Here is a 25,407-nt window from a genome sequence, read left to right on the forward strand (position 1 = left end):
AAGTAGAAGGGGAGGAGGGGAACCAACTTAAAACTTTTTTTTTTTTAAGTGACAGCCTCTATTAATAGCATAAATGGTTATTGTTCAAGATTGATGTTAAAGGCACTGATTGGTGACACTGAACTTGAGGTGGTATGGAAATACTCTGGGCAGTAAAAGCCAACCTTCTTGGAAGGGTTTTCCATTACCCCATCACTGTTGGTCTGCCAGTGTCTGAAGACGGGACAAGCTGTGTAGATGAGGTGGTACGAGGCTACGGACCAGCCACCCTTATGTATGGCTGGTTGCTTTTATCCCTTACCCCTCTATTTTTGCTCTACAAATCACTTTCACCCCTCCTTTTCCCCACCTTTGGCTCCTCCCTTAAAGAACCCTTAATAAGTCCCATAAATCCCCCAGTGCTCTTCCCCACATCCCAAAAGGGGTCCCGTGATGCCCTCAGTCCCTCCAAGCCCCCTGGGCTTCTGCTCCTTCGTGGGGGCACGGAGAGCTTCTTGGCACGTAACTGCTCATGTTGTCACTGGTAGGAGGATGGAGATGGTCAAATATATCCGTGTGAGTTGGGTTTTCCTTGTGTGTAGTTCGCTTCTGTTTTAATACTGCCTTTTCCTTGAGGTTGTATTTTTTGTAGGCTAACAACTATCAACCTTCCTGTGAAGGGAGTATCTGATTAAGTAATCTGTCCAATTTCCCTTCTGGAATTCAATTTGCACACAAAAGTCCAATTTGTCATCCAGAAAATAAATACACTTTGTCAGGGAATGTTTGTCCTGTTACTAATTCTTTTGATTTATTTCTGATATTATAGATTGCCCCTACACTGCAAGTAATACTTTCCTATTTGAATGTTGATCTTCAGTGAGTGAAAGAAACTGCTTTTTTCTCATAATATCTTGAACCTGCTTTACTATTGGAAATTAAATTTTCTGGTTGGGTGATCATAAAAGCTAAGGCCATGGAAATGGTGGTCAGGTAACAGATTATTTGTAGGTGATAGGAGGGAGACAGTTGCTTTTAAAATCTATCTTTAGAGCTTCATAAAGCGAAATACAGGTGTATAAGGCCTAATTTATTGAGGAGTAAAGTTTCTGCAAGATGATTTGCTTTTACTTCTCTATACTTCTGTTGCTCTGTGAGTTGCTGATTATCTCCAATTGTTCCTTTCTTTTGTAGTAAAGCGCTTCAGAGAACCAAAGCATGAAAGACGTCCTTGGAGAATATGGTATGTTTCTGCATGGCTCACTCCTGTATTTTAGCTTCTTGCATGTTTTAGAAATTGATAGAATGATTGTCTGCATGTGGTGATGATGATTAAAAAAAATGATGACAAGAAAGTGATGAATAAATGATGAACAAAACAGTTATAAAAATACAGGATTTAACGAAATGTTGTATTCTTAAGAATATTTCCCTGCTAGTTCATTCCCACTAGACATTGCCAGGAACCTTCATGAAGATGCGCATTTAGACGTAAAGCTTAAAGTTGCATTTCCTCCTGAGGATGGAAAGTAAAACTGCCCCAAGATGATAAGCTTAAACAGATGTTCTTGTTCTGTAGCTGTCCTAGTTTTTGTAATAGAGAAAATGGTACGGTAAAAGATTTAATTTCATAAGCTGTTAAAGAATATGTGGTGTAAAAAGTATATTTATTTTTATTACTTCTTAAATGTTGTTGTATTGTAGTGATGCCAACATAACCTGTTTTAGGCTTAAGTAGAGACTGGTGTAAAATTTAAGCTGTTGATTGTTCCAGCTGTTGTAGACTGTAGTGCTTTGTTTTTTCTTCAGTGGCTGATATTCATCTTTGATTCATGATGATTAAAGTCATCATACAGTGCTGCTTTTCATAATTAATCTTGACCTTTATTTTATGGGAAAAAATAAATACAAAATCTTTGTGTACTATGGTCTACCTCAGCCTGAAATTCTGGCTAGCGCTGTGGTAGCTTTTAATTTTTAAGCCAAGAATCTAGTACTGAAATTGAGTATTGTTATTTATAGTATGTTGTAGTGATTAGATAAGTAACGTTCTGGCTTCCTGCCTCATCTCCAACTTTGTGCTCTCAGTGTTGGGCAATGAATGAGAGAGAATAAAGTTTAATACCAAATTGTCAGGGAGGGCAGATGAATTTGTGCATATAATATTGTTTGGATCTATTTTGGGGCTTTTTTTTAGACGTGGAAGCAACAGGCAAAATGAGTGCTGGTCTGTATAAATAACACACTCTTGCCTACGTAATACTTCTGACACAATTCCTATATTTAACATATTTAATAAATCATTGTGGAAAGTTAATTAGTATATAATAATAAAAGAGTTGGAAGGGGCTGGAATCAATGTTGAATCTGTACCTGAGTGGTGTTTTTTTAAAATATGTTCATAGTAAGTAGGAAACTGTTTTCTTCCCGTCTGTCTTTTGCTTTGGAGATGGTAGTTTCAGGGTGATAACTCCTTTGCAGTGAGGTCTTGAAGCTGTTGTGCTTTAGCTAAAACTCAGGGAGGCTACTTCATGCTTTTAGGTGAAAAATACCAATGATGGAGTTTTAGCGAAATGCTATAGATAAAGGAAACATCAGCAAGCTATTAGATTGTTCATCTAAGTAAGTGATGACAATTTTACCTCCATCCCTGCCATAAACTTACTAAAAATACATAAACATAAAAGGACTGAAATATCTTGTGAACCTGAGATACTCATTGTTTACAGGAGGTTATTAAAGACTTAAATAGGTTTAGTGAAGATTAGCTTATGGATAATGCTTATGATACCAGGAGGATCTCTCTTGTCTTTAAAGTTTCAGTGCCAAGGCTTCAAGTTGGTATGATTTGATTTATTGTTAGCAAGATTCCAGAAAAAAAAAAGCACAGGGTTGAATTTAAAGTGGAACATGGTTAAGTAAGTTAAATACCATGGCATGTTATCCTTCTGGTGGTCTCATTTGAAGAAAAATGAATAATTGGGATGGAATATTAATATAAATTTGCAGTGTTCCTACTGCATTGTAAACAGTTTTGAGTGTCCTAAAAGCTGTTTTTACCTCTCTACAGGTTTTTAGATACTTCCAAGCAAGCCATAGGGATGTTGTTCATCCACTTTGCAAACGTCTATTTATCAGACCTTACAGAAGAAGACCCTTGTTCACTGTGAGTGTTTAATTATTGAATAGTTGGTCTTTATGGAGGTTCACTGTTGAGTTTGGTGTACTTGGACAGTAATGCAAGATATATCAGAGAAACAAATTTGCATGCAAAAAGTCAGTCACTTTCAAAATACTATGTTTTAAGCTTAGTTAATCAAGGATCAGAAATCTGCTCTTTTAGGTTATGTCTGGCAGGACCTCAGAAAGCTGTTGTTTTGTTTGTTTGTTTGTTTTCTGATCTGTGTATGGGTGTTTTAGACTGAGAGTAAATTTGCTTCTTCCCCTTCAGTAACTGAATGAGGATTTAGGATGCTCATTGTAATATGAGGCTATTTACTGAAGGAGGTAAGAGATACCAGGAACCAGTGGAAGTGAATGTAAAGTTGTGTACATTGGCCTCCAGCTTCATCATTCACTGCAACAAGGCTTTAATATAAAGTCAGGTTGCTTTCAGGGATATTGAGCAAAGATTGTTCCTGCTTGTATTTTCTTCAGAAAACTGCATCAGCTACTGCAGTATCATTTTCACTTTGTTAAAAGCAGGAAATCTTGCCTGATACCGAGGCAGTTTGTGCAAAAATTAATTTTGTGATCTCACACTTGGAGCAGTGTGACTAAGTAGGTAAGCATTTCACTGTAGCATATTAAACCTGAAGAATCTATGACTAAGACCCTGTCAGGCTTTTTAGAAGAGCTGCTGAAGCAGATGACAATTGTTTGGGTTTCTTATTGATGGGGCTCATGCTCAAAGAAGCCTACGCATTTCTTGTAATAGAAACTGTAAAATTACTTCCAAAAGTCTAGTAATTTGCCCCTGAAAACCAAATGCCATTCCTTCCTTGGCAGCTGCTCACAGATGTCCTTTGGTAAACAAAGGAGTTAAATTGCTCAAGGAATATGTTTGTTGCTTTGTAAGACTAAATGTTTTATTTGCCTTATTTCTCCTTAGTTTCCCCTGTGTTCCCACATGCTATAAATGTGCCAGTAAAACACTGCTTTTCTCCTCCCAACACAAAGCATTTTGGTAGGGAAAATGCATTTATTTTAACACACTGGCTGTAGAAGTTAAGATGTAAATATGAGAGTTTCAGTAATACCAGGCATCATTGTAAGATCTTTTTGGTTACTGTTTTAAGAATTTCCTGATAATTTACAAAAGCTGACAGGTGTAAATTGCTTTTATTTCATTTCATGTATATATTTAAGCAAGCTAACCACAGCATGTTTAGAATTGTTAGCATTCAAAGTCAAAGCTTAATACTTCATTAAAACATTTTAAAAATAACTTTTTGTATTGTCTGAGTTTTTAAAATAGAAGGTTTGCTAATGTGTGTTCTCTTCTACATGTTTCCATATAGTCTACATAACTTTATTTTCAAATGCCACTTTTAACATCGATGTAGTGTGACACATAACAAAGGCACAGCTGTCATTTGCCGTTCTTAGGATAACTGTGGAGTTGGGCAGTTTCTCAGATAAGGGTGCAGGTCCTCCTTGTTGGCAGAGAAAATAGCATGCTATATCAACCAAAGCCACGTGTCCTTTGTTGGGGGAAAAATATATCTTAAAGGTTACAGGTAGGTCAAAATTCCTGAGTAAAAGCACTGTTTCTGTACGTGACTTCAAATAATAGTAATGTGAGTCAGCAAACCCAAACACGGGTAGCTTTCTGTGCTTTCCTGTTTTGTAGTGCGGGGTTTTTGTTCAGAACAAAGCCAGAAAAGGTAGTTTTAGAGAACATTGTGGTTGGAAACTGGAAGCTGCCATCCGTTACTTTGGCAATGCAACGCTCTGTGTCAGGCAGGTACGGGATAAGCCGAAAGCTGATAAACCCTCTGTTCAAACACCTGGGACAGGGCTGCTGTGCGAGGACTTTGGAATAGCCAAAGCAGCCGGCGGGGTTTGGTGGTGCAGGCTGCCAGCTGGCTGTGAGCGGCAGTGTTGGCTCAGGCCAGCTCGCAGCCACCGCTGGTGCTCGGAGCCCTCCTGCTGCCGGCAGCGCTGCCCCGGGTGCCGGCACAGCCCCTGTGCCTGGCCGGCTGGAAGCCCTCCTGCCGCGGGCTTAGAGCAGCCCCTGGTGGCCTCAAGCGGCTCCTGTAAGTGCCGGGCTTCCTCTGCCAAGCACTAAACCTTGATCTCTGCGTTCCTCAAAGAGAAAGTTCATTAAAACTATGATTTGACACAGCCGTTAGAAAATAGCTGTTTTTAGAAAGTTTGTGGCTACGTCTTTGCTGAAGCAAGGCACGGTCAATTCAGTTTTATTCTTGAGCTGCTGCTTGAACGAGATTTTGAGGATCGAAGCAGCTCCTCCTTTACTGCTCTGATTGCACATACTGTGTATTTGCTTTCCGCTTTCTGATGTTATTTTGTCCACGTGGACTTGCCTCTGCGGCCAGCAGGAGCCCCCAGCTCTCTGATTTGTTATTTCAACAGATTCTGAAAATAGGATTCTAGATCCTATGGACTCTAGAGTTTACTGTAAGTATTTGGAATTGCCGAACAAGACTCAGTCACAGGGATTTCCAGTGTGACGTGCAGCTGGGATAACCTTCGCTGGCTCTTTCTCAGCTGCTGTTTTGTTCAGCCAAAATGGAGCAGTAGTAAACAAACCAAACTGACCTGCAAGGTGCTTTGAAGTTCAGCTGCACCATTTAATAGACCTAAGAATTAATTTGAAACCCACGGTGATCTCTGGATCTAGAGGCGAGATCCCAGGAGTTTCTTCTGAATCAATTAATAGTGCAGCCGTTGTGTGTCCTTTACACTTTATTTTTTTCCTTGGAAGGCTAGTTCTAGATTTGATTTCAGATGTTTATTAGATACAATTTGAAGTCCTAAAGCAAATCACTTCCCGCTAAACTCTGAAGTAATTTGAAATGTGGTTTTGATAGTGGCTTTGATATTTACTGTTGTTCCTTGTCAGCTCTAGTAGAGTGCTCCTTCAAGCAAGAGAGAACTCCTTGTGGGGCCTCCCCCATTAGAATGAAAGTGTTTTGGGTTGTTAGGTAGTTGTTGTGTTTTGTTTTGTTTTGTTTTTTCTTCAAATTCTGTGAGGTGTTAAGAATAAAAAAATAAATAAATTAGCTTATTCCTTTTATTCCACTGGTTTTATTCAAATGCAGTGTTTCTATGCAGAATGAACTGGAGGATGGGAAAAAGGAAATCTGTTTTTAATTTAAAGACATAAAATGAATATTGGAGTTTATACAGAGGATGCACACACAAAGTTCATGGAAATATAAGTTGAAGCTTAAGTTTAAGGTCAGAAACAGAATGTTAAGACTCCCATAAAACTTTAAATTTTACACTGTGTAGGTACAGAAGTGGGTAAATGATTAATCTCAGTGATGTGGCTTTTCAACATAAATGAATATCAATTGTGGTGTAAAAATACATGGAACTTCTGGAAATTGGACCCTTTCTCCTTGTTTTCTTTACATTTTTCCTTTCAGGTACCTTATCAACTTCTTGTTAGATGCCACATTAGGGATGCTGTTAATCTACGCTGGTATACGTGCAGTCAGCAGCATTGTGGAATGGCAGCAGTGGGAGTCCCTTCGCTTTGGTGAATATGGTAAATATTTCTATTGTTGCACTAAAATACTTTCCAAGACAGAATTTTGGCATATTTCAGCTAACAGTTCACTGACCTTTAAGTCATTACACAGTTGTTATAATGGCTACTGTAGAATTCCACTCGTCAGTAGCACTCTGTATCTTGGCATGCAAATTCTGTGTTGCAAAGTTTAACAAGTCTTTAAGCATTTAGTGAGGCTTGGAACAACTGCTTGGTTTTGTTGTTGTTAGGAGTGATTGAACAAATTACTGTACTGGCTAATCTCGGGTTAAAAAACAACAGGATAAATGTACTCTGAAACACTTTAAATAATGATAGCTGGAACATCATTTCCTATTAAAGCTTTCACTGCACCGCATGCCGTTGTCTGAAGATACGGGTTGAGCATTCTGCCAGCCCTCTTTAAAGTAAACAAGCACATATCTTTGCGAAGAGAATGTGCTTGTCCTCAAGTAGGGATCACTTGAACTCCTGCGCATGGGGCTTGTATCTGATGAAAAATGCACAAGTCTTTCTTACAGGCTAAGAAATACAGAAGTGAAATTAGCTTCATCTGAAGTTGTGGGTTTTGTTTTCTGTTAGCCACTGCAGTCTGCTGACCTGCAGAAACTGTGGATTTACAGATGCAAAAAAGCTTGATATATTATGTACACAGCATTCAATTCTGTTCAACCTAATATTTTCAGATATAAATACTAAATGTATAAATACTAAAAATTGCACTTGAAGCTCCTTGAAATGAGAATGTGGGGAGGGAGGGGTTGTCTTACAAGAGAGCTATGGCTCTTTACCAGAGAAAAAAACACACTGTAGTTTAATAACAATAATGTTTGCCTAACAAAGTAAAAGCTTTTATAGCAGTTTGATAATTAATCATTGTTTGATTTTGTGTAAGAAGGACAAAAAAAACAAACAAACAAAAACAGCCAACCAAACAAAAAACCCAAGTGGCTAACAGAATTAAGAATTAATAAAGGCCTTGTTAAAATCAAGTACTTTAAATGGTTGGGAAATTTGCAATTAAATCAAATAGCATTAATTGCTGTTTGTTTTTAATGTCAGAGGTTTAAAATATATATGCCAGGCATTTATCTATTGGGAGAAATAGCTTCCTCTACCATTAGTACATTTTTTAAAGTTAAATTAATGTCGAATGAATGTATATCTTAGGCTACAGTTTATGGCCATTAAAGCTGTTTAAATCAATGCTGCCACAACACTGTTTATCTTCTTTTTTTCCCATGTACCACTGTCCAAATGTTTTCACTCTTTTCCTTGGACTGGTGCTCATCTCACTCTTTAGGGAACTGATGCAGTGAGCTAAACTGTCAGAAAATTTGCCATATGTAGAAAAGTAAATAGTTTCTCCAGATCACTCCCCAGACTTAGGTTTCTAAGGGGTTAGGTAAGCACCAATGCTCAGGGAAGGTTAAAGGGCCGAGACACTGCTGAACTTACCTTCTGACAGCTTTGAGACCTGCTGCTCAAAATCCCCTTTTATGATTGTTGACTTGGCTTGAAACTCTTTGAAATGTTTTCATAGCTTTTACCCCATGTAAAATCGGCTTTCTGCTCAGAGCAAAATTTATTCTGTATCTGTTACCATTACAGGCAGGTAGTCATAATCATGTTAAATATTAGAGGTTTTTGTTTTGTTTTGTTTTGTTCCTCTCATAGCATTGTTTTTTCTTGTGAGAGCTCCCTTCTCCCATTTTAATTTCCTTTCACAAATAAGTAGTCTCAATGGATGGGAGGATGTGGGGACTCCCCTGCAATTGTTTCCATCTCTTACTGACTTCTAAATGAACCCATTTTTATTTTAGCTAGGCATCTGTTGCTGCATTAGCTAAGCTTTTAAGATCCACAGCTGAATTCGTTACTTATGTCGAAGTGGGCTGGGACTGATCCTTCACTTTCATTTTGGAGAATCATTCATTGGAATTCATTAGGAGATCTAAAATCTGTAAAAGTCATGTATAAAATTCTCTAGCTCCTCTTTAACTAGTTGTTCTTTCCATTGTCAGATCATTCTGTTAGTGACTTTCTTCTTTGTATCTTCATTAATGTGCTGCCTCTGACCTTAGTGTGTTGTTTTTTTAAAACAAACTATCAAAAGCACTAATAAAAAGTGTCTTGTAAATCTGTTTTAATTAGTTATGTGGGAAAAGCTTCCAGCATGAAGAGAACTAGGTACCAGATGGACAGTTACTGCTGATGGCTGTGCAGTAAGGTTAAATCCCATGCAAGAAATGGGGAACTGTCTAAAAAGGGCAAGTCACACTGGGTTGTTTGCTGCCCTCTTCTGTTAAGCACCACTTTTGTTTCTGAAATTAAAGCCCACTTACTGCCATTTTATCTGAAATTTTTCACCTTGGCTACAGGAAAGCTCATCTTACGTTTTGTAACATCCTTAAAAATAAATAAATGAAGTGGGGTAAAAGGAGAGGACTAAACTGCAGTTCTGTGGGGTCTCAAGGGCGTTTAGATTCATATTTGGAGGTAAACATGGATGTATAGCACACATGAGTGACAAGGTGGCTGCTCACTAAAATGTGTTGGAGGCCTGTGCCATTTTATCTGAAGTACTAAAGGAAGGCCTTTGCTTGAAGATCGGTATGTTTTTTGTTTGTTTGCAAGTGTGGAAAAACAAAGCCCTCAAAACAGCAAGTCTCTTCTTTTGATTGAGTGATGTTTGTGTTTCTAGAGCCTAAATAATCATTTGTCTCGAGTTAATTCTCACTGTGAGCTCATTTCCCGTCTTAGCTCTATTACTTGATCCCTGGTGATTCATTACTTGAGAAGCTGTCATAAAAATAGCAGTTGTCCTGCTGGTTTTAAAAGGCTCTCTTTATATGGAGGATGGTTTTTAAGTGTAAATGCCTCAAGGAAAGAATGGATACCAAAATATCAACATAGTCGCTGCTAGTACAGCAAAACAGCACTGCATGCTGGTTTACAAAGAACTAGCATGATGCTCCCTTGAGGGCATTCTCGTGTCAGAATTTTTAAACTTATTAGATTTGTCTTCACATTTCCAGTTTTGTATTATCAGATTGATTATATCAGCAGCTGAAAGTGCAGAAGCAGTTTATATAGCAGAGTATGTAAATAGGAGAAAAGCAGTTGTGATCTGTACCAAAAAAAATGTTCCCTGCATTCCTCTTCCCTTCTTGTGGTAGCTACTTTAGCTGCTGTGAGATATTGACAAGTAAATCGAGCTGTGCTTTTCAGATAGCCGAGCTTGGGAGTTGCATTTGATGAATCTTTTCTCTCTAGCTCTTCGCTTATGATTTGCAGAACAACTCATTTACCTATAGCCTACCTGTAGGGTAGATAGGCACTTGCTATAAAAGCTTTAAAAATTGGTCTTGGAGAAGTTTTGTGAGTTGACATTTTTGTAAGAAAGTTCCTCAGGATGTGAACAGAAACAAGCTACAGGATAGAGGAATCACAGGTATTTTGTTTAAGTGCTGTCTATAACCACAGTTCTATGAAGTAGCTGATGTGAACTAGGATGCCCTCATATAAGACTAGTTACCATTGCCCAACATTTAAAAAGAAATAAATGTTGCTACCGTTGTCACTGTAGCAAACAAAGGCTTCAGAATTTTTCAGTTTCTGTCTTAATGTGGATTGGTTTTTTTTGTTTGTTTGTTTTTTTGTTTTTTGTAGCAAAATTTCTTTTGATTTGCAGGATGTTCTAAGTGCGCAGATTATACATGGAAGGCATAAAATCAGAATTCAGAAGACTGTCCCAGACTTTGGAAATGAAATTAGGACTTAATGGCTTCAACATTAGCTTTAAAGTTCTGATTTGAGTTTATGCACTGAATCTTTGATTTACGAATGTCCCAGATATTCTTGGGAACACAGCTTAGATGTGACAGTGCTATTAACATTTTTCACTCCAATTGCATAATTTATAAAATTGTTTAAAAAACTTGGTTTGAAAGTGTCTCCAGAGATCTCATTTTTTCCATATTTGCTATTTACTGAAGAAAACTAGAGAATGCAAATAAAAATGCGGAGTATACAATTTCATTATCAAATGTAACTCAGGCCTTGCAGCCCCAGAAGAATCACAGTTGCTTACTTAAGAATTACTGATGTTTCTGCCTTCAAATCTTATATACATATATATATTATTTTTTTTCCACAAAAGAAGCCTTAAACTGCAGTGCGTAACTATAAAACTTGATTATTTAACTGTTTTTCTTTTGGACTACTGAGTGTTGATCCATTAGCTCTTACTCTAAAACTTATTTGGAAAATGTCCTTTGTCTTGGACTCCGATCTGATTTATCGTTTTTTCTTTCTAGCATTTAAGCAGCAAACAGTAAGTCTCAAGACTATTACCAAGTATTAGTACTGAAAGGCTTTCAGAAATCTTCCAGAAAAGGAAGCAGCAACTATCCATTATGCATTACAAATACATAAAGGCATCTGAATTTCCATTGCACATTGTTCATCCCCAGCCTGAAGAGTTCTAAGCTGCGTTTGAAGATGGTGCAGAAGGCTGCTGAGAAGTCTAAAGAGCTAACAGCCCCTGCCAAAGCTTCCTTTTCATTTCCAGTGAAGTGCTACTTTAAGCTCCCCTGCAAAGCTGCTAGGCATACCGTTCCTCTCTTTTCCTTTTTTTTCTCTCTCCTTGCTTTCATGGAATCTAATAGTTTACAGAGCTTTCCTGTTCCAGTATTTGTCTAAGATGGTCTTCGTTCTGTTGGCAGAGAGCAATGCACTCAGGTTTTCACTCTGCCATGTTCTAATGGGGTGCAGCAGAGCTTCAAACCCTTTCAGACTGAAATGAAAATGTGATCTTAGTTAACTTCTTGTTTAATTAATTTTTTTTCATATCGGTGCTTGCACCTGTTGCTGCAATTAAGATCGGTTAGTTACAGCAGCCAACTTTGTAGAGACGAAAGATATGCTTAAGGTAGTCTAGGGAGAATGGCAGAAATCCTCATGTTTCTATTTTAAGTAGTAGTGAAGGGAAAGATGCTTCTCCTCAGCCATGTTTGTTTTAAGTTTTACCCTTCTAGGAAACTCAGTGCTTTGTGATAGAGGAGAAAAAAGAACAGTTTTGTGAGAAATAAAGGTAACGCAGCTATATCTAGCTCACCATCAGATTAGGTAAAATAGCACATAAGCAGGCACCGCTGACTCGGACAAAGTCTGTGTGTTCTCAGTTTCTGATACTTTCTGAAAATTGAGGTGAGGCTGAGGGAGGGCAAGGAACAGCACTAAGGAAATAGTGGAAGGCACTGAGGGGATATAGGTGCCCTTCCTCTAATACTGCTTTTCTGAAATGTTTGCTGTGAAGTAAAACGAAGCATACGCATCTCTTGAACCTTTCTTCCTTATTGCAGGTGACCCACTGCAGTGCTGTGCCTGGGTGGGGCAGTGTGCTCTGTACATCATGATTATGATGTTCGAGAAAACCATCATCATTATAGTGCTTCTGATACCTCAGTGGAAGGAGGTTTGTGTTTTTTTACACCATCTTACAAATGAATTTCAGGTGGAAGCCATAAAACATAGATTTCTAATGTTCCAGTGTTTAATTGGTTGACCTGTCCATCAAAACAGACTACAGTCAATGCCATTTAATTCTGGGGACAGTATGTTCCTGTACCTTGATTAGGGTACAGTTAAATAGGCTTTCTGTCATTCATTGCCAGAAAAAAAATATTTATTTATTTATTTATTTTATGTTTATATAAATATATACTACAATGTATAAAATTTAATTCTATCTACTTGTCTGGGTAGATAGTGTAGATACTCTTGAAGATAGTGGTTTTTCCTTTTCTCATTTTCTTAACCCTTTTTCAAAGCTGTTCTGTTTTGCTTTCTGCAGTATTTTAGATTTCCTTTGCACGGTTTTGTTCATAAACCTAATTTGTAGGCTTTTAGTAATTTGCAGTGGATTAGTGAAGCCAATTGCTGATGACTGGATAAATATTTATTTTAGCATCAGTGTAACTTAATACTCAGAAGTGATGGGGTGTGGTGCTGTAGCGCATTAAAACCAATTAGTTCCTATTATATTGCCTGGACTAATTTGGGAACTCTGAATCTTCTCCTTACTGTGTATTTTGTAAAGCTCTGGTCTGTTTGAATTTTCTTAAGATAAAACTTAAAAACATGTTCCTTGAGAGCATACAGCTCTAAAATGGCCAAGATGGTTTGAATGCATCTCTTCAGACTTCTATAAACAAAAACAACAGAGTTAAGTTTCTTGCCAGCCCCGCTTACTTATCTGTTGTGATTTATAAGCTGTCCTAAATATTTTCCTTTTTACACAAAGCTGTCCTTTTTAGGTTCACGTAAATTATTTCTATAGCGTTAGCTAGTACAAAAATAATTGCATTTACTAATCAAGTTGTGAGCACGTGCTGCCATGATCTGAATTTAATCCTTTTCTTTTCACAGGTAGCTTTATTGAATCCTATAGAGAACCCCCAGTTGGAGTTGGCTATCGTCATGTTGATAGTTCCCTTCTTTGTTAATGTTAGTATGACTTGCATGCTTCTGTGAGACGTTTACTTGTAATTTTCTCCCATGTAATAGTTAAATAACATTAATCCTTAAATGTTAATCCTTAAATATATAGCATAATGTACCTCAATGTTTAAGTTATTTTAATTTTTAAAAAGGAAGGGTGTTAAAGAATGGAGAAAATGCCTGGATACGTAGATTATTCTTAGCTGAAACCTATACTGAGCTAAGTAACCAGGCTGAGAAGAGGCGTAGAAATGCTTCATTGACCCTTTTGGGCTGATGACTTCGGTAGATTGAATGTACTACTGAGATACTGACATAGAGATTATGAAATGACGATGAAATTTGCTTTGGGAAACAGTTGGGCTAAGGATGGCTGTACTGTGAAGTATCCTGTGTCTGATGACAGCTGATAGCGGCTGGCCTATGCAGGAAGGAAAGGGAAGTGTGTAATCAACCTTCATAAAGAATACCCTTCCAGCAATCTGGGATTTAGGAACAAGAGTCAGAGATGGTATCTTTGCATGTAATACATGCTGGCAGCTTTTGCTTTCATTAATTTGTTCAAGCATGGATTTTGTCTTTGCAAACTGAAAGTTTGTTGCAATAAGATGTCTGCCTAAGCCATTCACATTTCTACACAAAGAGTTAACGTATGATCACTCTGAACAGCAACTGTTTTCCTTATTCTCTCCTCTTCTGCAAAAGAATAAAGTGGAAGTGTTCTAGAGCATTCATGCAGTGTATAATAAGCCATGGGACTGTATGCCAAAAAAAACTTTACCTTTTTGGCCAATTCAGAACTATTTTTAAGCTTTCCTAATTCCGTCCAAATGCTGACTGAACAAACATATGCTGATCTGAGGAAAACTGAACTGTCACCTTCCTCTTTCTTTTTACCAGGCATTAATGTTCTGGGTAGTAGATAATTTTCTTATGAAGAAAGGGAAGACAAAAGCTAAACTCGAAGAAAAGGAAGCAGGACAAGATTCGAGAAATGGAAGTAAAGTCCGATATAGGAGAGCAGCATCACATGAAGAGTCAGAGTCTGAAGTATGTAGAGTTCATTACTGCAATTAATGCAATATCAATCCAGTTCATCCCTCATGTTACTGTAACATTTTCAACTCGGTTTTGATATTCTTTGCATGTACCTCTAACAGTGGTTCCTAGTGTTTGCAAATGAAAACCAGTTAAGAAAAGTTATTGTTGCACCACTCACCAGTTAGTTATTTTCTTTTCAAATGAGCAGGAAGACGTAATACGTGTAAATGTCACAGGTGAACTGTGTTACAACTACTTCTACAGATCCCACACAGAGTACAAAGCTAACAGACCATTCTGATTTGAAGACAGGTTAATGGCTTAAAGTAAGAGGAAGCTGGAGGAGGCAATTGGCCTGATTTTTGTAGAAGTACTTGTCTTTGCTCTTGCAAATAACTTTTTAAAACTGCCCACTTAATATTATTTAGTATAGCTTGTCTGGATGGGCAGTATCTCTGAAGGTAAGTTTTTTGCTTTAGTCAGTTGATGCATTTAGTCAGTTTTCTGCATTCTAGGCAGTGCTGCCTGTATGTTTTGTTTTTTAATAAAATGACTATCATATTGCAAATGTTGGTGAGGAGCTTATGTATTCCCTTTCACTTTAACAGGAAGCTGCCCCCACTGTTCTGGAGGTGCTGGAATCAAATCTTTAGGTTAAGAGTCTGTGATTGTAGTAGAGATTAATTTGCATGCATCCTTCTTTGAGGTTCTTACTTGAGGTTCCAGTAGAGTGCATGACATAATGCAGTTTTTTGATAGTACTGGCAGTAAATCCCATTTATGTTCTGTAAGCTCTTCCTAGAGCAAATACTAAAGTCCTTTGCAAGCATAAAAAATTGTAAGTTAAAAGTAGAACGAGGAAAGACCATGACTTTTATCCATGTTACTCAGAAACTGTAATTTGTTTTTTAGATCCTCATTTCAGCAGATGATGAGATGGAGGAATCAGACGCTGAAGAGGACCTGCGTAGACTGACCAACCTAAAGTCCATTAAGAAAAAGAAACATCGTTTTGGTCTGCCTGTATGACACATTCCCTGACCTGTGTATTTGCAGGTTTCATGGCAAGAACTCCTCAGTCAGTGGGTTTTAATGTTGCAATTGCATCTCCCTTTTCATACAAACTGACTTAAAAGCAAGGTCTACCAACATAATGCAAGCATTTGGAAGACTTGCAGTTCAGTTGCACTACAGACACACTGACCAATTATGCAAGAATGTCTTTTCATCATATGTGAAAACAGCGTTGTTAAGGACTAGCCACTAAGGTGATTTGTATCTGACATTTCAGAGAAGATCATAGAAAACAGATACAGCAATCTTTCATTTATGGTTAGTGAATGATACAGTGTAAGATGTTCTCAAAAAGGCATCTGAATCAACTAAGTTAGTGTGTTTTATTACTAAAACTGGCTTTTGCAGCATAATTCCTAGAGCAGAATAGTTTATGGTTACAAGCTGTAACTTAATGTTATTTTTTTAAGTACAAATGTTTACTTGCTACCAGGTACCTATGGAACTAATAGGTGGAACAAAGATTTTTTCCAAGTCTCCTCAAATCTATTTGACTATTTTATATTTAAGTTATATTTTCATACAGTTGTATTTAAAGATTCTCTTTGTCAGAGAAAAGGGTGCAGTTCCCTTTTTTGTGCAGAAAAGGTCATAAGATTTGTAGTGAAAATCGTTTTATCCTTGCGTCCTGGTTTAAGACAAAGAGGTTGCAAAGGGAAAGGCTCTCTGTCACTGCTGAAGTCACCAAATATCACTAAAAATGCAGTCCTAAGTGTGCTTTTGACCACATAATTTGAAAGTACCTTTTTTAATAGGAGGTGTTGTTTGCATATTTGACAAATGTGCACTTTAGTGTATAACAAAAATCTGTTGTGATAGGTTACTTATTTGTGAAATGAATATATCTATGGATGACTTTAATTATTTTTGTTTCTCTAAGTCTGTTATGTGTACCTCTCATATAATGCAAGAGAGATGGAATGTTTCTTTCACTTTTCCTTGTATAGGGCCTGCCATCCAGGACCTTGATCTGATTGGAGGAGCTGTGCTACAGTATTGTGAATAATTCTGTCCCATACTTGATATTGTTGAAAATGCAATCTTCTATTTAATGTGCTTAAAAATGGGTTTCTTCTGTTTAATTTCCTTTAAGTCTGCTTATTCTTTAGTGGTTTTTTTTTTTTTTTTTTTAAAGAGAGGTATAATAGTCACTACAGAATTTCTGCAGTTTTCAGTGTCTGTCTTCTAATAATTGCCAACATGTGCTGCTCTAAAACCCTGCAGACATGTTTTCAGTTACTTTTGCTTTGCAAATTTTCTAAATGATTGTTTCTGACGGCTTTCCTTACGTAGCTAAACCTTGTGCAGGACAAGGCAGTGTGTCGAAGAGGTGACAACAGAAACAAATTGGAGATCTGTTGTACAATCTAGACATCAGAAATGTCCAAGCCTTAAACCAAACAGTTTCATCAGAAAACTGCTCAGAACTTTTTAAGATTTTTTACATTTTTATAGATTTACTAGGTCTTAATGTGATTTATTATCCAGGCCACTTAAATGGGGTTCTTGGGCCTTAGTAAATACTGAACTGTGCGCTCCCTTACTTCCTTTCACTATTCCAGCATTCCTTTTCACTGCTTGGCTGCTGAGGTGAACACAATGTTCTGAGACTTCAGGTACACCTCGGCAGATCCGGCTGACTAAAAGGGACATTTTACCAAACATAACGTTTGCAAGTTTAGTTGAGCCACTGACCTCTGTTACTGTGCACTGAAATGTAATAACTGCAATAAGTTTAAATACTAGTGTTTCTTTTAGACTAAATCTAGAAACTAATGACAATGGAAGCTTAATCAAGGTATTCTGAAGTGGGGGGTAGGGGGCTGGGGAAATGTCCCTAATCGGTGTTGCCTCTGTTATCGTTTTGTTTTGTGTTTGTTTTTTTTTTTTTCCATTGATTGTGTGACTGGCATCTTCTCATGATTGTTGACTGTTGGGCAGGCTCATATCTCCAAAAGCACAGTATTTAAAGGAATTCATTTTCATCAACAGGATGGTCTCATACAGCTCACTGTTCCAAAGGGATTTAAGAGCTAGAGCTGGCTCTTGTTGCAAATGTCAGTGTTTATTTTTTAGCATAGGATTTGTTCTATTTCAGATAGTGAAATAAAAGTATTTAACATGTGCTACATACCACTGCACAGTCATTGCTATCCTCGTCAACTGAGCAGCGCACACAAATTTAACTGTACAAGCTTTCATTTTATCTTCCTTTTCCCTCCTCTTCTATAATTACTTAAATTATTGAAATGATTTCTATTTCTAGTCTCATGTTTAGTCTGTGAAATGTCAGTATAAAATTATGGCCTTAATCATGTAAAATATTTGTTTTGAGCAGACCTCAAACTTACTGACCAAGTACAAAACAGTATAAAGCACTATGGAGCAGTTTCTTGAAGGTGGTTGTAGCAAAGGTATACAAATACCTATTATTTTTTTTCTGTCTTAAGTGCTTAAATGTCACTTGGTTTGAGATTTTGGTATGCCTAGCAAGATGACATAGTAAAGCACTATGAGCCAAAGAGACAGAAGTCAAATATTTTAAATACCACAGTAGTAAAAGGAGTATATCTTCAGAGGGAAAAAACAGTTCCAACTTTCTCTAGTAAAGTATACAAAATTTATTCCCAGCCTTAGCCAAATAACAAAATTGATCTTTTTCGTTTTCTGTTATCATATGGAAGAGAAATGGAAAATGTAAAATTGGCAATTTCCCTCTTTGTAAGATAAAAATTGGAATTCTCGCAGTAGGTACAAGATTACGTGCTCTTGTCTGAAGAGCTTTTGTGTGTGAGAGAAGGAAATATGTGCCTAGTGCTTCACTATGTCTTACTGCTCATTGAAATATAGTGGCACTGCAGGCTGAAATAAATTTTTCATCAAGAGTTGATCCGGTAATAATAACATTGTGGCACAACATTTGCATTTATGCTCGGATTGGTGCTCTGAGTTAATGCCTGGTAAAGGGACTTCAGGACAACTCATAGCAAAGGTTTACTTCAGGCTGTGCTTAAAAAATGTGATTGTTTAATGAAAATAAGCTATGTAGTATACGCCAAAGTAAGAGAAAGGGATTGTAACTTACCGAAGACATACAGAAGCATTGGTGCAAACGGAGTTTACCACGAATGGTCAACCTAAATGTATTAACTGTTTCTGGTATCTGACCTGTGACACATTCGCATAAATTTAAAACACTGGTGTCGTCTAATCCGTGGTTTTCAAGTTCTGGCTTTGATATGTTCAGGTCCCCTTGTCTTACTTTAAGTAGGTAAATGCTGTATATTAATGTTGCTAACTAAAATGTACTATAGCTTTTCTTCAGGGAAAACTCAGAAATTGAGTTGCAAATTAGAGCAATGCAAAGTGATCCCCTCCAACAGATTCCAGCTGCGCCTGGGGAGGGAGGAGCGGGCTCGCAGCTCTGCTGAGAGCTGAGCATCACAAGGAATTTCTGCCACTGTGCTTGACTAACCCGTGTTTGCAACTTTGCTGTGCTTTTTGCAGGAGAAACCAGTAATGAAAGAGCCACATCAAGTCAGAGTAGATCTACAGCATAGGCGTGCAAACTTTTTTTATGTATTTAAAGTTTCCAGTTCAATTACTGAAAATGACTACTATGGTTTTACAAAGTAAAACTGCAGTATCTTTAAAAAAGGGACTCTTTTGTAGGTGTTTCTGTCTTTGCGTGGGTATCTGTCTCAAACTGAATGTTGGGTTCGTTTGTAAGTAAATTCAGAGTAGAGCCTGTGTGAGCAAAACCAACGAGCTGTATTCTGCTGCCCTCTGTTTGGACCATATTGTTTAATCAGTAGTGTTACCGTAAACTTCTAAGGGTATCTGATGTAATTACATTGTATAATGGTTTACAATAAAGTTTGACTTATTACAGATTTGTACACTTGTTTTATGCTCCTTCTGTTTAAAAGTGAGCGTGTTTGAATGTTTATAATGTGCTGTTGCAGGCATCTGGTTTTGCTAGCAGAGTTTAACCTTGGGACTGCAGATTCAATTTTTTGCACTACCATGTCAGTATTAATTTCCATATATTCTTGTCCTTTAGTAGTTAAGTCCTGTTTCTTAGGAAGGACTGTTATTCTTAGAAAGCAAGTTTTGTTTACAACTGTAAGAACGATTGCAAGCTCAGATCTGTTCCCTGAGGAGTGTTTTTGCCCTCAGTGTGTGCACACACATGGAAAATAACCATCTGTATTTGCAGTAAGAAACCCTAGATGTGCTCCCTGAGAACTGCTGAGGTTGCAGAACGTAGACCCAAAGCCCTCTGGAATGTAGGACTTTGTTAAGATGCTGTACCATACAGCTGATAATCACAGCCTGCTTTCTGCTTTTGAAGCAAAGCCAGACCTTTTGGTCGTTGGCTACAAAAATGTGTGAACTTGAAAATGTCTGAATTAACCTCCAGTATCCTGCCCCTTGGCAGGGTCTTAGCCTAATGCAATAACTTGTTACCCTGTCTTATCATCTCTCCCCCTTCTGATGTGTTTGCAGCAGGTAGTAGAAATGAAGGAAGGTGCCTGAGGGTCCTGTTCAGAAGCTGGTGAAGTGCTGCATATCACAGCACTCACGTATTCTCTCCTTGTGAGACAGACGGGCTGTGTGGGGCTGTCTGGTTGTAGGACCAAGTAGCCTCTCTGTACCCCATCTCCAGAGGGCAACATGCTGGAGATGAGCAATGCCGCCCTGCTGACTTCCATCACCACTACTTCGCAAAGCAAAATGAGAAGGGGAGAAGTAGCGCTGTCTGAAGAAGACATGACGCCTACACGCTGTGTAGTGCAGAGTTGTCTCTGCCTACCAAAGGGTGCTGCAGCAAACACTTGCACTTCTCTGATATATCCAACAAAATGAGCATAGCCCAAGCTTGCTTCCCATCCCGCCCTGTTCTGGAGGCTATAAAGATGCTGTTTTACTCTTCAGGTGTCTTGTTTCCTAGCTGAAGTGTCTAGCATCTATTTCCCAAGGTGCTGATGGAATTAGGAGGGCCATCAAGGAGAACTGCCCTGCCGTGAAGCTGTGACATGAACCATAAAGGTAGGTCACGCCTTCATGCCAAAATAGAGCAGAAATCCTGGTATCAGTGGGCTTCTGCTGGTTTCACCACTTCTATCTGGGCAGAAGCAGATTGGTTTGTTTGGCTGGGCTGGGCCTGCACAGTATCAATTCACAACTACCTTGGTTATTCCTCTCCTGTTTGTGCGTTACCTTTGTTACTTATCACTTACTACACACAGGCAGCCCTATCCCCATCCCCACCGCCTCCCTAAAGAGAAGTCAAAGAATAATCTTCACCCTATTGAGCTTGGCAGTCCACTGAGTAAGCAGGTTCCTGGAGAAGTCACATCTGCTGTAAGATCCCTGTCTTGTGGAAATCGCAGTGTTCAGATGTGTACAACACCTTAGCAAAAATTCAGGATATGCTGCCTCCCTCTCTGGCTGCCTCAGCTCCAATCCCCATGGAAGAAATGTTTTCCCTAAAGCTGATGGTTTTTCTTTCCACTCTGGCAGTCTTATGATAGGTACTGGCATTTCACAGAAACTTTTCCTCTATGTTACTAAGCTGTGGATGTAAAATAGAAATTCAACATTAGGAATGTTTAAGTACATAGCATCCGAAATGCTGCTTAACCTACAAATAATTACTCCACAGTCACATAAAAGAAGGCATCATCTCGGGCCTGGAGAGAGTTCATTTACAGGTAAGATGAGCCCACAGATCTGGGGGATAGTTCACAACTGACAGATTGTGGTCTTGACTGCAGTTTGCCAATGCTGTGACATTGATGCAATGTTTTCATAATGAAAAAAATGCCAATTTTATTTACTTCCCGTGTCTCTCTCTGTAGCCTAAACAAATCACAGGCAGAGCCTGAGAAAAGGCTGGGGAAGATTTCTGTCACTACAGCAGTCGCCGTTCCTGATAAAAGATGTCAGGAGTTATGCCAAGTCCACCTTTCCCATGCTAAAGTACCTGGCTGGAGTCTTGGTGCTTTCTGAGTGTCAAGCATAGTCACAGAAACTTATTACTATTATTATTATTATTATTATTATTATTTTTATTGCTAGTAGTTGTAGTATTAGCATTAGGCATGATGCAAAGAATTAACGTTATATATATATAAAAGGGGGGAAACAGCTCCCCACCAAACCCTCTCCTGGTAATAAAAATTACAACCCATGCATAAGACTTTCTTTTTCTACTTAATTAAAAATTAGCTTGGGAACAAATCTTAAAAGTTTTGGAGAAGGTTTTATTACTGTCAGCACATACAGTGGGGAAAACTGAATTTATTCGTGTGTGAATAATCCACTGCTATATGTACGACAGATGAACTGGTTAAACTTACTAATCCTGCTGTAAACAGAAAGTGATTTTACTCTCTGAAGTGTATAAGAGCCAGCTGGCATCAGAGTGAGCTCAGGAATAGGATTGTAAGGGTAAAACCATATCCTATCTCATAAACTCCAAAACACACAACACTGGTTCCTGTGCAAAAGAGAATTAGGGCACAGCAGTGTAATGCTTTTGATCTTAGGTTTATGTAAACTTTACAGAAAGTGTATTTTCTTATGCTGGGAATGAGCAAACAAGACTTTTTTTCTTTTTTTTTTTTTTTTTTTTTTTCCTATCAAGAGAATTCAGAGTCGATTTTGTGTCTGTAACAAACTTTCGCCTTTTAAAGTTATAAGTAGAGCCCCAGTGGACTCCCCTGGAAGTTGTTTTTGCTGTGGATTGGGCTTCCCTGCAGTCTCGCTGCCACAGCTGTCTGCTCTCGTCACTCCTGAACTTCATCCGTCCCCAGGCACACGGCGCGGCAAATCCTGCCAGCCCTAGTCATCGCTAAGAATAAACTTTTCAACAACAGCCTGTGTCAACCTGAATCATCCTGGGATCTGGTTTGGGAAAGTGACCCAGCTAATGACCTCACGTTAGATGCCCTATATAAGCTGAGAGGAAAAAAACAGGCACACGCACAGTGCGCAGGCTGGATTTAATCAAAGCCGGGAAACTACCTTGGAAAGGATTTCGGGCGAGTGAGCGCTGCAGTTATGTCACAGGTATGGGGGCATTGTGCTGGGCTGGCTCTCGTTCAAGCAGGTTACCTGACAAATCTGTACTTGTTTTAGATGGTTTGCTTCAAATATCTTTTTAGCAAGTTATTCTTGTTAAGCAGTGAATTATCTCATCTGCTTGGATTGTTCGATTATGTTGAAATATTTAAAACCACTTTATAGTTTAACAACTAAGGTTTTAAGAGCAATTATATGGAGAAGGAAAGCAGCTGCTCTCTACATGGTTAATTCAGTTTTTATTTTTATTTATTTATTTATTACCCTAAGTACTTTTATTTCTGTAGGAAGGGAAAAAGCATTTCCACTGCTCCGTTTGGGGCTGTTTTCCTGAAAGTTTTCTGCTTTTCCAACACATTGTCTCAGCCAGTTATTTGAAATTTTGACAGTAGTTTGAAAGGATGTGTCTAGACTGAATGTGCTGCTATGTAAAGCAAAGTTTGATTTATTAATGTGCAAGAAAAGAAAGTGTGACTGAAAACTGTAGCTGTTGTACACCACTTGGGATGGAAATGTTGCACTACACATTTTTGCATTCATCTTTTAGTTCAATCAGTTTTTATTTACTGTGTTCCCCAATATTTCATGTTTCAAAGTGATCTTAAAATTAGCTCAGAAATGTTGAGTTTTTCACATAAGTGCTATGTTTTCACCCAAAGCTACGTGCACCTGTCAGAGTTCCCCCCATAGCAAAGGTTTTATGTGGGATGGAGAATGTGGGAAGGGCAATGGAGCATAATCCTTCAGCCACACAGAGTAGTATGGTTCTGCTTAATTTCTTTACTCCAAAGAAAAAGAGACTTAAAAACAACATTGCATGTCTCATAAACTTGGGACAGGAGGAGATAAAGACCAGGCAGGACCGCTGTGCTGGCTGGGGATGGCTGCTGGCAAACCCTGCTTACAAACATGCTTGTGTCAGTAGTAATTAACAGTTGTGTGGCTCCAACAAGTCCCTTGTCCTGATGGAAAGAAGCCTCGCAGTTACTGTCTGTTGCCAACAACAGGCAAAGGACATCAGCAGGTTTCATATTCCTGCTAAAAAAAAAAAAAAAAAGATTTTTTTTTCCCCCCTTTCTGCATTGGAACCAACACATTTGTTTCCTGTGGATTATGCCCAAGACCCATCACCAGCCAGTTCTTGTTACAGATGGACAAATGAAATGCTGGCTATGGAGACATTTGGTTCACCAGCTTAACCCATCAAAAATTGCTGCGAATTCTGAAGAGTTTGCTCTCAGCTCCTGCTTTCTTTGGATACTCGTAGAGTGTTTTTCCCAGAGATCTCATGAGTGTTTTGTTTCCCACAACACACGTAGATGGGATTGACAGCGAGCTATTCCGAGCGTTCCTGGGGGTTTATAGCCAGCCACAACTATGCCGAAGTCTCCAGTGCAGCCTGGCATGCATGTGCTGTCCCTGCAATCCCCCCGGGACTCACTGCTCAAGCCCTTTGCAGGCCTTGGGGATTTGTTCCCCTCCACAACTGTTTTTAGCTTTACAGGCAGTGGCCCAGGAATGTACAATGAAGCTCCACCGCTGCCAAAACCCAAATCAGGAGCCCTGCGTATGTAGTGATGGGCAGAGAAGTTTCTCGCTGATAAATAAATAGATTAAAGTTGGAATGCCTACCTCTCATCTTCTTCTTAATCACATCTCCTGTTGAGGGTGGTGAATCTGATCCCCCTGCACCCCACCGTAAGGTCTTTCTGGTGGGACCTTGGCACCCAGTCCTTGAAAATAGTAAAATGAAGAGGGGAATGTTAATAGGGCTGATTGATGTAGTGTTCAACTGTGAAGTGCTGATTTAAAGGCAGGGTTGTTCTTCCATGTCTTTCTGAATTTCTTCTAGCAAACTGTAACTGGGTTAATCCTTGGACATTCTAGTGTGCCACCTGATGATGCATCTATTTCTGTATTGGATTTCCTGTTCCTTCTCCAGATTCTGAGTCCAGAATGTGTTCAGTAGGTGCTTGTCAAAACCCCCTTTGAGTGCTGAGATACTTTCATTCCCTACATTTAAATCAGTATCTATGGACCAAGTCTTAAATTTATCCCAACTAGATCAAACCGGACTTCTTTAGGAAATCAGTCAGAGAGATTCTGATGTAGTAGTAGACAGTGGCTCAGCATAATTCTGCAATTAAGTAGTTTATGTTTGTTTTAATGTTTTTGTTTGCTTGTTTATTTTCCCTGAACATTGGAAAAAATTCTTTAATTACCAATCTATCTTGGTCTTTCTTTGCAAAAGGGCCAGGCAGGCATCTGCCCTGTCTCTTTCAAAGGCTGGGCAATCAGAAGACAAATTTAGAACCAGAATGGTGGCAACAGATTTTGGGCAAGGTAACGAAATCCTGCCCTGATGTGGAGTTGTGGTTGTGTAGTGATCTGGAGTAGCTGAGTGTTTATTCTCAGAGTTGCAATAGGTGGAATACAGAATTAGCAACTCTGTATGTTGTAGCCGTTAGGTCCAGACCTCTTTGTTCCCTGTTTCTAAACATGAAATACTGATGAGTGGGCAATACTTTTGTTTCATAGCCAGCCCCTGTGAAAAAGAAGCGTCCTCCAGTGAAGGAAGAAGATCTCAAAGGAGCTAGAGGAAATCTTTCCAAAAACCAGGAAATTAAATCTAAAACCTACCAAGTCATGAAGCAGTGTGGTAAGTCTCTTCTCCTCGATGGAAATAGTAAGAAACCTTACAAAGAAAAGCATGGAGTTAATTGTTATCTTCAGTGAAGGAGTGTACCTCAGAAACAGCAGCAGGCAATGCTGTCACATCCCCTGGCCTGGCTGCATAGAATCCTTGAATCCATCATCTTGTTGGCACCCCCATAGATATCAACAGGGCTCTGCTTCAAGTGATTTATTTCCTCCCTGTCTGGACGAAGTGGGAGGGAGAGCTCTGACTTTGCCTTCTGAGCCAGAGTTCAAAACAAATCCTGGTCCCACAGTCAGAGTGGTTACCAAAGTTGAAGACCTGG

General features: G+C 38.7%; 1 protein-coding gene across 2 annotated transcripts in view; it reads left to right on the forward strand.

Annotated features, from left to right (window-relative positions):
• LOC101800783 (musculoskeletal embryonic nuclear protein 1) overlaps positions 1-25,407 on the forward strand; it is a 39,216-nt gene that overhangs the window by 12,825 nt on the left and 984 nt on the right. The window contains exons 2-10 of one of the 2 annotated variants that reach the window (XM_027467323.3): positions 1,174-1,222; positions 3,050-3,145; positions 6,594-6,715; positions 12,085-12,197; positions 13,151-13,228; positions 14,123-14,272; positions 15,176-15,286; positions 23,931-23,946; positions 24,969-25,085. In XM_027467323.3, the coding sequence (XP_027323124.1) occupies positions 1,174-1,222; positions 3,050-3,145; positions 6,594-6,715; positions 12,085-12,197; positions 13,151-13,228; positions 14,123-14,272; positions 15,176-15,286; positions 23,931-23,946; positions 24,969-25,085 (852 nt within the window). Of the gene's footprint in view, positions 1-1,173; positions 1,223-3,049; positions 3,146-6,593; positions 6,716-12,084; positions 12,198-13,150; positions 13,229-14,122; positions 14,273-15,175; positions 15,287-21,985; positions 22,415-23,930; positions 23,947-24,964; positions 25,086-25,407 lie in introns of those variants that run through there. The other variant, XM_013104848.3, reaches the window with a different exon arrangement.

The sequence above is a fragment of the Anas platyrhynchos genome, chromosome 13 (genome assembly GCF_047663525.1).
Source record: "Anas platyrhynchos isolate ZD024472 breed Pekin duck chromosome 13, IASCAAS_PekinDuck_T2T, whole genome shotgun sequence".
Taxonomy (NCBI): domain Eukaryota; kingdom Metazoa; phylum Chordata; class Aves; order Anseriformes; family Anatidae; genus Anas; species Anas platyrhynchos.